We start from the raw sequence: 14,927 nt of genomic DNA, 5'->3' as shown, positions 1-14,927 counted from the left end.
ATTAGAAAGTCAACTTAGAATTATATTTCTGGTTGTTAAGTCTGCATTGTTTTTGAAAATTTTTTAATTTATTTTTGTAAATTAAAGATATGACCAAAATAAATTATCTTCCATTAGGCATTCAAACTAATTATTTTTTACCTGGTAAGTTTGTTCTCTAACTGTTAAAATGTTTTTGCAAAGAAAGGCAAATGTTAGTAAAACACTTGTAAGGTAGGGTTAGGGGTTTATGTCTGGATAAATTCTACTGGAATGTACCTCAAGAGTAGTCATGGTAATATATCTAAGAAACCCGGACTTACAGAAATGTATTAACGTTTGAGTTATGCAAAGTTATGAAGTTATGTTATGAGTTGAGTTATGAAGTAAACTTGTACTTTCTTATGATGATGTTTCAGAATATCACGCAATAATATTGTAATTTTATTTCATAGAAGAAAAATAGGAAATTATTTTAATATGTCCATTATTTTATTATATCCATTTTCAGTTAATACAAGGCAATCCTATTTTACCTGTGTGGAAACACTTGTCAAGTGCTTGATTGTTCAAAATACCAGAGCGATTGTTTTTGGTTTGCCTGTTGAAATATGCTTAAAACAGTTGTAAGATGTCTATGGTTGTATGTACAAAGAAAATTAGGCATATAATTTTCTTTTGAAACTTAACTGTATTACATTTTTCTCTTCTGCATTAGTGAAACTTGGAAAATTTGACATCTTAATGATTTGGTTTTCTTTTTTTTCTAAATGAGGATGCCTACGTCGGTTGTAAATTTAATGACTAGAGCAGTGGTCACAAGTTTTGTACTTTTGTTCTTTGTCATAATTTACCACTTTTTAATATAAAATACACTTCAAATATTATGGCAGCGAAATACTGAATAATGACAACTTCCCATAATCTGCTATTGTGGTGTATTTAAAAAGAAGCCAGATTGTTTTTGTTTATTATTATTATTAGAGAATGCCTATCAAACTGTTACAGTGTTTTAAAAATCATGGGGTTGTTTTATATTTCTGATAATGCTAAAATATGAACAAATTCTTAAAATATTTCTCTTTGTTCTGATACAGCTTCATCATAATGCTATTTTCTGAATAGGTATTAGTTGAAATATTTAAATGTGAGTTGAACTATGTACTTCTTAGAGATATTACGGATTAATCACTGTGATTTTGACTCTTCTGTATTTATCTCTCTGTCTTATTGGGGTGGTTTTGTATAGACAATGAAATACTGATACCAATGCTGATTCCTTCACAGGAAATATTTAGTTTCAATGAGTTACCACTGTAAGATGAAAAAAAAATCTTACTAAAAAATTCTGAACAGCTCTTATTATTAGCATAATTGTTCAGTTGTTATTTTTTTCTGCTTTTATTGCATATCCGTCATATATAACCAAAGTTTCATAATCACAGTTAGGTGTGGCAATTAAGAATCTGACTTGAGTAATTTAAATCATTATTTTCTTTTGAGGACAAAGAAACTTATATTAAATTCATCTGACTATTCTAGTGAGTACAGAATACTGTATATGTTTTTAAACTAGACTTATAACACTATGGGTTCTGAGAATAGGTTAATTAAGGATATAAGAGGTCAAATGCTGTGGTTTGGTCTTGTGGCAGAACTCTAGTTTTGTAACTGAAATGGAACATGTGTTTCCTTGCTAATAAAGATGTTTCACATCTTGTCAAGGACCATTTTTTGGACATCATGTGCCTGAAACTCTTTAGCTATTTCCTTTCAGATTGAATTAATTAGACTTACAGGAACTGAATTGATATTTTTGAAGCTGTGTTTTTATTATTTAATGTGTGGTGGTTTTGCTAGGGGGAAAGATGCTCATTCTCTGTCCAGATGTGGCATTACTTCTGCTGTGCTCTTCATCATGATCTATGGACTATTCTACCTCCCAAGACAGCCCAGGAGATTCTTACAGATGTACTAGAGCAATCTTTGGCTATACTGTCCTCCAGATATTGTCAGGCCTGCCCCAGTTACAAGAGAACACCACAAATCAGGTAATGGTTGTATATTTAACACACACTTTTAATGGATAAAATAAGTAAATCTTAGTTTTCTGTTATGCACTGCTTTGATTCAAATTTCAATGTTAAAGAACACAGCAGAGGGGATAGACATGATTTATGTATTTTGATGTTCATTTTAATTCAATATATTTTGTATATTTAAGTATGTTTGGTAGTCGTATACTAAACCAGGCAGAATCAAAGACCTCTTTTGAACTCTTGGTGAAGTTGTTCCATAAACAGCTTGATTGGTTTGAAAGCCTCATGATGAACAGTGCATTGAGGAGTGGTGACGCACCCAAAAATGTGGGCAGAATTGGCAGTACCAAGATTAGAAATCAAGCCATGATTCATGAATAAAACTCCATGTGTTCCAATAGAATTTGGGTTTTCGTGGGGCTTTTCAAGTGAAAGACCTGCAAGATCACATCAAAAGATTTGCCAGAATGAAGCCAGTGGTGCAGAAGGAGAGAAGATGAAGAAGCTACTCCTCCTGTCATTTCAGGAAATACGAAGCTGGAAGTTCTTGTTGGCGTTCTTATGTTTTGCCAGAAAGGAGGGTCTCTTTAAGAAATACTAAAGCAGGTGTCTCCAGGTGGAAGCTTACCCTACCTCTGTCCTTTCTCTTTCTATCCAATGTTTTGTTGGACTGAAGAAATTGGTGTATTTCTCATCCTGCCCCTTCACTATGTATCTTTCCTATATGAGTATGTTCCTCTTTTTAGATTTTGAAAGTGATACAGTCCATGGTGGCCATGCAAGTTAAAAAATTAAGAGCTTGTCATTTGTACGAGATGAGAGACACTCAGCAGAGATAAGTTCTGTGTGAGCTAAGAGTTATGTGCTGTCGTTAGAAGTTTTATTATGAAAAGGAGCAGTGTCATGGAAGCTTAAGTGACTTGCACAAGTTCACATTCTCGGAATAGGTGGGAAAAAAACCAAAGTTTTATTCTAAGTATCAAAGTACCTGTTTGTATGCTCTATGCCTGCACTAATTTACTGTGATTAGGCCCTTCTATATCTTTAGGTACAGAGAGGTTTCCTGGAAACTTTCCTGGAAATTTCCTGGGAAAAAAATATACCCTGAAATATGAAGAATATGTATTGATACAGTATTTATTATATGTAGTATTAGTCAATTCTATATGAATTTTGTCAAAAGACTGAACAAGAAAGAACTTTTTACGTTTTTTGTGAAGAAGATGTTTTATTTAATAAGGTGATTCTTGAATTTGTCACTAAGTGAATTGAATTACCCAGTCATGCACAAATGAAAAAAACAATTTTAAATTAATATCATTCAATATATTTTTATCATAGAGGTTTTACTTTTTTTTTTTTTTTTTTTAAATAATACTGTACTTTGGTGGGTGAGTCTTTTCTCCCAATGGTTCTTGAAGTGTCAGAGATCTGATCTGCAATACAGACAAATGTCTGTTCATGTATGTTTGCCTAGATTTTCCAAAAATAAGATGATCCTTAAAAATGCAGATGATCACATATGCATCCATTGGCTTTTAGGTACTTAGGTACTTTTTTCTGTCCAGCTTCATGCCTGCCATATACTTTGTGTCACCCATCTGCTTCCTATCTGTTGTATGTCAGCATAGTCTTGTGAGATTTTGTTGTTGTAATGTGGGTTCTTGTTATTGTTTAGGCCAATGACCCATGATGCTCTGCTAGCCAATATCAACAGGGAACAGATTACTGACTCAGAAATGTTCCACGTCATAATATGTTGCCTGGCAGTTAAAGTTTTGCAAATTGAACCTTTAGTTCACTTGTCATTACTTTTTTGCTCCAGCAGGATTTGAAAATAGTATGTACCTTCTAAATACACTTTATCATAAAGAAAACTAAATTTAATTTTATTTAATGTAGTTTAAACGGTAAGTTGTTCCTGTCTAGTGCCATTGTCCTTTGGAAGAGGAAATTTCCATATTTTTTAAGACTTCTTTTGATTAGTTTTGGTAACAACTCTCCTGTGGAAGCACTGAATTTTTACAGTGTAGTGGATTCAGAATTCCTACACCACCGATAGAAGATGAAATTTGAAGTCTATGCTGTGATTGATGTATTTTATGTTGTCAGAGGAAAGCTCCATTTAAATTTACCACTATCATGATGTCCCAAGTAATGTTATTTTCACTTTTTTTTTTCCTTACAGAATTGATATTGCAGCAATTTTGATGTCCACTGGAGATATCCTGTGGTCAGTTTGCAGCTCTGTACAGGAGTTTCTGAATCCACATGAAGACAGAGATCTCAAGATCTATAAAATACATAGCCACTGCAATAGTCTGCTCTCTGTGCTGGCTATTTTAACTTCACCACTGAAGAATTTGTATCAGTGAGTATGAAAGAAACATTCAGTTTGAGGTAAAATTGGTTCTTGAACTTAATGGATAGGTCTACAAGGTGAATAATTGTGTTGAAATACAAATGCAATGCATAGTGTTGACAAGTTTTGATAAACTTTGACTGTTTCTCAATTTGGTTTTGAACTTATCTTTAAGATCTTACCTAAAGCCCAATTATATCTGCTGGGTTTTTATTAGCTTTGGATCAAACTCCTATACTGCACATTTTTTTGTCTGGTGATAATGTAGATCGTAGTGAATGTCTGGTTTGATTTCCTCTGTAACACGAACAGTAGAATTTCATTAATAATTACTGTCCCAAATTTGCAATTTACTGTTCAGTTAGGACACATCTAGTTAGAAACACATTCTTATTGGTCTAAAAACATTTATTACTATGGTACCAAAGCCTTTGGTACGGTTTTTAAGGACTTAGTTACTCATACAATTGAAAACATTTCATCTTACTAGTTCAGATTTATCTACCTTCAGCTTCCAGGTAAATTAGAATGTTCTGCTGTCATCCCGTAATAATTCTATAAGTCCTGGAATTTAAAGATGATTTACTGAAATGATCATCTGTTTACATGACCAGTATGCTTCAACAAATATTAAATATAGTTTAAAAGAGAAAGAGTATAGAATGTCCATCTTTATAAAATTATGTCTTCACAAGTCACAACTGTAAACAAAAGGACACGTTACTTGCACTGAAATTGAGTCTGAGTCTTACAATGCTTTTTCATGCTAAAAATTCTGCTGTAAATTTCATGGAATCATAGAATCACAGAATGTCCTGAGTCGGAAGGGACCCACAAGGATTATTGAGTCCAGCTTCTGTCCCTGCATAGGACAACCCCAAAATTCACACCGTATGTCTGAGGGCGTTTTCCAAATGCTTCTTGAATATTGTCAGCCTGTTCCAGTGCTCCACCACCCTCTGGGTGAAGAACCTTTTCCCAATGTCCAGCCTAAACCTCCCCTGGCATATCTTCCTGCCATTCTCTCAGGTTCTATCACTGGTTGCCAAGGAGAAGAGATCAGTGCCTGCCCCTCCTCTTCCCCTTGTGAGGAAGCTGTGGACTGCGATGAGGTCTCCCCTAGTCTCCTCTTCTTCAGGCTGAACAGAGCAAGTGACTTCAGCTACTCCTCATACGGCTTCCCCTCTAAACCCTTCACCATCTTTGTGGCTCTCCTCTGGACACTCTCTAGTAGCATTGTGTCCTCCTTGTACTGTGGCGCCCCAAAATGCACACATTGCTCAAGATGAGGCTGCACCAGTGCAGAGCAGAGTGGGACAATCCCCTCCCTCAATCAGCTAGCAGTACAGTGCTTGATGCACCCCAGGACACAGTTGGCCCTCTTGGCTGCCAGGGCACACTGTTGGCTCATGTTCAACTTGCTGTCGACCAGAACCCCCAGATCCCTCTCCGCGGGGCTGCTCTTCAGCCTCTCGTTCCCCAGTCTGTGTGTACATCCAAGGTTGCCCTGTCCCAGGTGCAAAATCTGGCACTTGCCATTGTTGAACTTCATACGGTTGGTGATTGCCCAGCTCTCTGATTTGTCCAGATCTCTCTGCAGGGCCTCTCTGCCCTCGAGAGTGTCAACAGCTCCTCCCAATTTTGTGTCATCAGCAAACTTAGATAGTAATCCTTCAAGTCCTGCATCCAAGTCATTTATGAAGACATTAAAGAGCACTGGCCCGAAGACGGATCCCTGCTGAACCCCACTAGTGACTGGTTGCCAGCTCGATGTAACCCCATTTGGTTTAAGAGACAATACAAAGTGAGATCACAAATTAAAAGAACAACAACAAAACCCAGAACTGAGAAAGCCAAATCCTATTCAACTGTCTTTTATTTTATTATTCTAAATAAGAATATTGTAGGTAATACTAGCGGTACAAAGAAGAGGGTGGAGACCTCCTGCGTTTAAGCTTCTCTAACTAAATATTTTTTGTCATGTGTGGGCTCATTTTAATGTTTGTGGGCTCTGAGGAAGATGCAAAAGAGGATTGTAACTGGATGTTTGATCTTATACAATGCAGGCTCATGAAAAAGTAGCAATTAAGAAGGTGACTCATGAACAGATCAGGTAGTCCTGCTGTGGCAATAGTAATGGAGGCAAGAATGGACATTGTGGTAGCTGTAACTGCTTCTACTGTCAATTTTGAGATTTCACCTTTCTTTTATGAAGGTCCTTAGAATGATGCACTAAAATAAACATGTAATATAGTCTGTTTCTTTTAGCTATTCTAGTCTCCTCCACTAATCCATGTTGTTTACAGATTTATCTATACCTCAAATGATAAAAAATGTGTGCTAACTTAAGAACTCACTGAGTTTCAGAACAAAGTGCCAATGGAGAGAGTGAGGCAGCATATTTTGTGTTTTATGTAAAATGCTACAGATAAACAACTTGGTCATATAAGTTTCATTTTTAAGCATATAAATTTCAGTATCCTAATTTGTTTTTCTAGAGATCAAAAGCTTGATATGCGCAGGGTGTAGCAGCTCATTTAATTTACTACAAAGTACTCTGCAAATCATAACCAAAATCTGGCAGCTTTGTTTAAGAAGAATATAAAAAACGTCATATTTTGTTATATAGTTACAAAAATAATATTAACACTAAAAAACATTGTTAGAGAGATGATGCATGTTTTTGTGTAAAAAAAAAAAAGGATATTTTTTATGAACTGTGTATTCAGAACTTTTATTTTCAAAATCTGTGAGACTGATATCAAAACAGTTCTTTTATATTGTATGTTACATTACAGCCAATATTTGTCAGGTAACCTAACCCAGTGTCCACAATACAAAGAAAAAAAAATATTTACCAAATTATCTTCTTGAATGACTATATCCAGTTGGAAATACTTTCATATACTGAATTTTATGTTGAATTCCTAGGTCTGTTATTTACTGAGTTGTGCATAGTTCATCATGTTAAGAATCTATCAATAACAAATTTAGATGTTATGCGCGATATTAAAGGAATACTAATCCTTCATCAGTTCTTCTTACAATTACAGCTGTATAATCAAAATTTCCATCTGTTAGCTTGGCTCTATCTTTCAAAACTTTAGTAAAATTAACTGGAAGTGAAATAAAGATTTTTCTTTTAAATCTATCATGCTCTCTTTTGGTACTAGAAGATTTCCCTGCAGGGACTAGGTTTAAATTAATCTTTAGACTGCTCAGGAAAGTTTTGTGTAATCATAGAAGTGATGATGACAGAACATTGTTTTCCAGGAGTTGTCTAATAATAGGACTGGCTCATTTCCAATTTACTAGAGATTCTGTATTAACTATTGCTTCCAGGGAATTAAAATTATTCAAGATTCTTTATTATGTTGTTGAAATGCAACAAAATAGTAAGGGTGCTGAAAAATTAATAATATCCTTAACTTCAAATAAAGTGATTCTGGCGTATGCTTTCTCCTTCCTAATTTTGTGATCAAACATTGTGCATTCTGCTATCACTTAAGAGTTTCTTTTCTGTATGACAAGTCTACTTAGACCCAGTCCTAAATTCACCTATGAATCTTGGATCATCAGTTTTTAATACTCACTCATTTTTCTGTGCTTCATTTTCTTCCACCCTTCTCTGGCCTTCCTGAAGTAACTTTGGCATGATAGAAATGTTGGTTGGAAAGGAGTGCTGGAGGTCATCTAGTCCAATCTCCTGCTCAAAGCAGGACAATCACCAAGAGCAGTCAAAGATGACTGTGTTAGCTGACCCATGTAAACCTCCAGGAACTGAGGTTTTACAATCTCTCTGGGAAACCTGTTCCATGGCTACACTGCTTTGGTGCACGGTATTGCCTAATATCTTCTGTGAACCTTCAAAGCTGCTGGCTATGTCTTGCTGTATCACATCAGCCCCCACTGAGAAAAGTTTGTCAAAGTGTGTTCTGTTTGTCCACTTTTGTCCAGGTTGTTGAGGAAGCTGTTGAACAGCAGTCTCCAGAATGTGCTCCCCAAAACTACCAGGTGTTGCTATTTTCTTGCTGCTGACCCAAATCTCTGAAAAAAGAGGATTTTCACCCCTCAGAATTTTCAGATGTCATAGTCTTACTCACTGACAAGGTTTTTGTCAGTTATCTTGTTCAAATAGCTGTGTTTCATGCAGTGGATCTAACAGTTTCAATGCTGCTGGATTTCGTAGGAGAATCCAATGTTGTAATTCATAGAATCATAGAATCGTCAAGGTTGGAAAAGACCCTTAAGATCATCGAGTCCAACCGTTAACCTATCACTGCCAAGTCCATCTATACCATGTCCTCGAGCACCGCATCTATCCGTTCTTTAAATACCTCTAGGGATGGAGGTATTCATTATTTTTTACAGAATGAATTATCCAGGAGAAGCAGGCTGGCAATGTGCAGTACAACAGACCCATTTATGACTTCAGAGTAGAGACCGTCTTCTGCACCAGGTTGAGGGTTGCTCAAGTTGGAGAAGATCTATTCTTGTGCTTTTTTCTATATTCTTTAGTCTTTTGTACCAAGTAGGAGATGACAATCTTTCTGTTAGAGAAGATCATAAAGAGTAAGGTGGATGCATCTTTTATTTTATCTTACTTTCTCAACAAGGACTCAGGTGAATAACTTGAATGCTGAAAGAAGAATTTAGAGATTCTATTGGTAAAATTGCTGTCTATTGGGTAAAAATATCTGTCATTCAATTTTAAAAATAGAAAATCTTTCTCTTAATTTTAATAGATAAGAGTTATAATTCATGAAGTTGCTTTTTAGTCATGTTTATTCCTTATACAGAGCTAAATCCTTTGAAGTCTACAAGGACGTACCATTAGGATGCATCTTGTTGGAGTCTCATTTTTTCACACTTGCACTGAGGCTTACAAGATCAATTCTCACCTTGTCATACTCTACTGAAGAATAAAACTACTGTAACTTGGAATCTTGCTGTGGTATTAAATACTTTCACAGATGCTATCCACTGCTTTGAGACTATAGGCAGCTGCTTTAACATAACTTGTAGTCAAAACAAATTTCCTACTAGCTATTATTATACTTCTGTCAGAAGAGTAGTTGAATTAAACTGTCTGGCACAGAGTTGGGTTTTCCTGGCAAGAATTACATAGCCAGCAGTGGACACTGAGAAATGCTGGCACCAGAATTATTGTATTATCATTAGACACTTGATTTTTTTGTAATATTTGAAGGTATTCTAATATTTAAACAATTTTTAAAGCCCTCAGATTATCTCCATCGCAGTTTAAAAATTTGTGTAGAGGTTTTATTGCAAGCTTCAGAGTCCAGACGTCTGCCCTGTGCTTGTCCTTGGGAGACAGATAAGAAACCATACTTAACAAGCTACTTTAGCCCAGAAGTCTCTCAAACGGTTGAAACGCTATCAGTAGACAAGATGTGGTCTTTTTTTATTAGATTGCTACCCAAACTGTATCTATCATGCTTTCTTGTAGGAAGTTGTCTTTATGCTTTGCTATATTAAGAAAAATATTTCAGAGGATGAGAGACAATAAGATATTTTTCTTTAATTTTCTCACAATGTTGAAATTACTATCTTTAAAAGAATTATTTTCTAATTTAAGTTCTCCCTTTATCTATATTACAATCTCAGCTTTATTTTTAATTTTCATGTTTTCATGAATTCACAAAGCACAAATTCACCATGTGCTAATCCTTCTGCTCAGATATTGCTTACTTAAGATCATTTTGAAGACTGTAGTAAATTATTCCTACTAATTTTGATTAGTAAAATTAATTTCCAAATAAATCACCCTATCTTTTGAAGAAGTTCAGAAGCTATACACCTGTCTTTCTTGTTGAACAAGTGTAATTCTCTCTTTTCTTTCATCTGAGGTCTTATAGGCAGACAGTGACCTCACAGACATGTAGCTACACTTCTAAATTACTTATATGCAGCTGTGAAAAAGAGTTAAAAAGTAATTTTGAATAATTAAATGACAAAACATAAATACTGTAAATGCCATGGTGACAAAGCACCCTATAAGAAAGAGGAGATTTTACCTCTTAGGTCAGGAGTTCCTGAAGGCTGTGTTCCAGTGGGTTTCCATTCTACCTCCAGTTTTAAGTGTTTAAATCCACTCTCACTGTTTCCATGTTGGGGCAGTGGCTTTTTTTATGTCTTGTAAAAAGATTTTCTTGTCCTGAGAAAGTCCTCATGTCTTTTCCTGAGGTATTTTTAAATGTCCTACTCTTGCTGCAATAGAAAGAGTACTGACTCAAAAGTGGGAATGACATTGAATCACTCCAGAAAGTAAAGCAAATATACCATAAATGAGTTCTGTAGAAGTGGCATTTTTAAAGGTAGTTACCTTCTTTATATAACTTAGAAAATCACAGCCATGATACATAAAGAAACAAGCTTCAGAGAAGGAAAGTTATTAAGAAAAAAAATTCGCAGCCAAGTAAGTTGAAAAGTAAGGTGCAAAAGAAGTGATAATTGATTATGGTTTATGGAGGATGGATGTAACAGACTCTACCCTCTCTGCTGGAATTGTGTTCAGTGTAAATGAGAGTAAAAAGGGAACAGGCGAAAGTGCATCCATTCCTATTACACATTATTGCATCCCAGTGGTTGTTACAGAATTGTACAAATACTAGTACATTTATTATTATTAAATAATAATTAAAGGCAAATATTAAAATCTGTAATCCTGCCCTTTTAATTATATATATTTATAATCATATAATATCATTAATTAATTAAATGGTTAATTTTTAGTATCAGTGGATTGGACACATCTGATTTTTACCTCTCACATCTTTTGGCTAAGAGAAGTAATGCAGAACTGACATAAAATTAGCTTATCTAATTCTTCACAGTCCTTATATTTGAGAACAGTGGTTCTTTCAACCAGTATTCTATTTCTGACAAGCCAGTGAAGGTCTAAAACTTCTGGTTCAGATTTTTGCCCAGTTTAACCCAAAGTCTATAGTACTTGCATGTTATTCAAAAGGGAACCATTATAATTTCAAAAGATATTTTACTTATGATAAAAGTATTGTTAATATGATGCATGTATTGTGCAGAAAGAAAAGAGCTATAGAAGCGAATGAGTGAAGAACAACTTGCTTATTCAATGCATTTTCAAACATAGTCTGAAAACATGCTATATAGGAGTAAAAATATGAAGAAAACTGCTTTAACAGTACTAACAGTGCTAGATACCAAGTTTCAAAGAGTGAAAGTAAATAAGATATAGAATGACATTTTTAACAGTACATAAGATAAATAAATTTGCAATTATGTGTATGCATACATATATTAGTACTATTTATCTTAACAGATCTTTTATCTTCTCTTTATGTATATTTATTACTAGTGATCCAAAGGGATTTTCAGTCTTCCATGTAATTCAGAAGTATTTGGGTTTTTTTCAGGACATTTCTGAACAATTCTGATGAACATCTTCCTCAAGATTTTTCAGAAGTCTTTTATCATCCATTACACTGGTTATTTTGCATACCATCATCCTGTTCTTCCTTACCAAAGTGAGTATCAAAATTTGATTGTTGTAAAAGTATAACCAGATAGTCAATATTAATCAAATACTGTTACAACATTTTGAAAAGAGTATATCTGAATAAATGTATAATTAATATTCTGAATAAAAAAAAGCAACTTTTTTTTTAATTCATTGCAGATTTCCCTAATTTTTAGACTGTAAAAGTCTGTAAGAACTGTAAAACTGTAAGAAAGGTCACGCTGAAAGCAGTGCGCTGTGTAGCTTTTTGCTGGTATATTCATTATGTTTGATATTTGAATTATCTGTAAAGTTTTCTTGCTTTAATTAAAGAGTATATAGCTCTTGACAATAATGTAGTTCAGCACAGTTGCTGTTTTGAAAGACTTAAAATTAAAGGGGAGATAAAGAATGTATGCCTCTCTGTTTATGATTGCTGGTTAAAAAAAAAGTTTTGGTATATAAATAACTCATTGAAAAATACGCTACTTGATCGTAGTTGATTTTTTGGGAGATTACTGCATGATTAGAGGCAAAAGCTTAATTTCTTTTCTGTGTCACTGCATATAATGACAAGTTACATATGAGACATATGCTACCAGCTGTGCTGTCATTCTCTTTCTAATTTTGAACCTGAAGCACTCCCACACCAGTGTAGATCCTCTCCTAACCCCTTCACCTCCTCCTCCTCTGCAAAAGTTATCTCCTGAGAGATTTTCACTCTCCATTCTCATGAAAAGCTGCTTTTGTGAGTTGTTATTGTGATTTCTGAGAAAGTATTTTTATATTTTGGAGGAATACATTATCATATGAGTCATGGCCTATGGTGACCTATTGAAGACCAATGCTGTGGATTTATAACCTCTTACCTTGAACATACAGTATCTTGTACCTTGTACATCAAAATATCTTCCCTATGATTTTGCCCCATGCTACACAAAGCACGCTGTTTTTGCTCCTAACCACGTCAGCAGTGCTGTTATCTCCTTCCCTGGTGCCTCTGATACCTGCTGAACCAGAGGCAATAGATGCTGTGACTGAGCCAAAGTTGTGTTGTTGGCTAACCAAAATACCAGGCTGAATAACTGTTGAATTCAGAATGTGTCCTTTTCCCTGCTTGAAACAGTAATTTAAGTTTTTCTAAAGCTTGAAAGATCATGTGTTTTTACCTCTCAATTGAGCTTCAAGAAAATTTGTGACTTTATAAGTTGTGCATAGGTGGAGAGAAAGGAGAGGAGAAGGGGAGATACAGGAGAGGGAATGACTACATGATCACTTAAAAAGGGATCTACTCTATTTCTGGGAGAATTTATGCTTCATTAAGGACTCATTGTAGAAAAGATGGTGAGCTTTTTGATGCCCTAATCCAAGGCTAGTACTCAAAATTTAAATTATACTGTGAATTAAGAGTTTTGGAAGATGACTTCACAAGTGAATACCCTCTGCTCTGTTAAAGTATGTAAAGGAAATACTGGTACTGTTTCAGACTGACATATTCTCTTTTTTGAGGTGGAGGTAGGATTTTACAGATGCTATTAAGGATGGATTTGTCTTGAATAAATAGCAGAAAACTATTCCAGAGTTATCTAGGATTTACATATTTTCCCTGGATGAAAGGGGAGAAAATATACATCTTCGTGACCACCAAATGGGAAAATGAGGAGTCCAAGAGAAAGCACATCTCTCAGAAGATATAGTTAGTGTACCTGTGTGAGGACGGTCCATATATATAAAGCCATGTGTACTGTCCTGCTGATAATGAGTGAACTATGTTGGTAAAATATTTAATGTTTTCTTTCAACAACACACCTTTCAGCTGCTCAGAAAAAATGGTGAAAGACCCTGTATGTAATGAAGTAATTTGATGGACATATTCTGAGGTGTTCTAATTTTGTTATCAGTTTTACACTGTATATTAATGTCATGGAAGCTTTTGTTTCTTGAAATATTGCATTTAGAGTATTAACAAGGCACATTATGTTTAAGTATTGCAGAAAACTATTTTTTAGAGCATCCTGTTTCTTCCTGAATTGTTTGAAGGCTTTACTTCTTACATCTAATAAAAGTATATATTCACTGTCCATAACAAAATTGGAAGCAGAGGCCATTGTACACCTCCCAGCTGTGGCCACCTAATTTTTAGCTGAAGACTCTTAACATGGCATAAATGTACCTGTTACGTATCTGCTCCTCTTAAGCTTGATATTTCAAGGGAAAGTTTTGCTAGTTCCTGAAATTATTTTGTTTACAATTTCACTATTTAACCAGATTTACTACATTATTTTTCATGCCTAAAAATGGCTACAGTCTGTTTTCTTTTATCTATTTGACTTTAACATCTTTGTCAATGTTGTTAACATGAATTAGCATTAATGTTTATTTGCCTTATAAAATCTTGAACTTACCATTTGAGGTTTTCTTTTTTTCTATCTTGGATACTAACCAAAATAACATAGTTGGTTATCAAACTAAATAATTACTGATAATTTATATTACAGTTCCTTTAGTGGTAAATGTGATTCATTCTTTGCTTCATTTGGGGTTTATAATCATACCATTTGCAAATCAGAGTTCTGTTTTTTTTCTTTTACTGTACAAAACTGAACATTTATATGTGTGATATTTATATGTACTTCACCTTTTGTCACTTTTTATGAGGCTAATCTTATTTTCACTAGTACTGAGCTACGAGGATGGGAGAACATATGCCTCTCCATATGCACGTTACAAAACTTCTCAGTGCATTTATTGGTGCTAGCTTCATGGCTGTAGGGAATGTCTGCTATATTTTATTTTTCCTCCAAGTGAGTCACACCATTGTACATTTCAATTTGCAAGAGGCTTAAAGAGCCAAGAGCTGGTGTATATTACAACATGATAACTTCCCATCTGGTCAATGACAGACAAGTTTTATTTCAATTCAAATATTCTAAAAATGGCATTTATTTCTAAAGTAATTTGAAATATTATCCTCCATAAATCTAATTGACCAAACTTGTCCCTTTTTTTATAGTTTGAAGGCAATGAGTGACCTTATTAGATATGATAA

At 34.6% G+C, this 14,927-nt stretch overlaps 1 protein-coding gene across 1 annotated transcript in view; it reads left to right on the top strand.

Moving 5' to 3' along the window:
- KIAA0825 overlaps positions 1-14,927 on the top strand; it is a gene marked incomplete at its 3' end in the record, with an annotated part of 216,201 nt that overhangs the window by 56,811 nt on the left and 144,463 nt on the right. The window contains exons 9-11 of the mRNA XM_082335764.1: positions 1,840-2,030; positions 4,207-4,389; positions 11,796-11,906. Of these exons, the coding sequence (XP_082191890.1) occupies positions 1,840-2,030; positions 4,207-4,389; positions 11,796-11,906 (485 nt within the window). The remainder of the gene's footprint in view (positions 1-1,839; positions 2,031-4,206; positions 4,390-11,795; positions 11,907-14,927) is intronic.

Source organism: Platalea leucorodia, assembly GCF_965183815.1.
Source record: "Platalea leucorodia genome assembly, chromosome: Z".
Classification (NCBI taxonomy): Eukaryota; Metazoa; Chordata; class Aves; order Pelecaniformes; family Threskiornithidae; genus Platalea; species Platalea leucorodia.
This window is presented reverse-complemented; position numbering and strand designations above follow the sequence as displayed.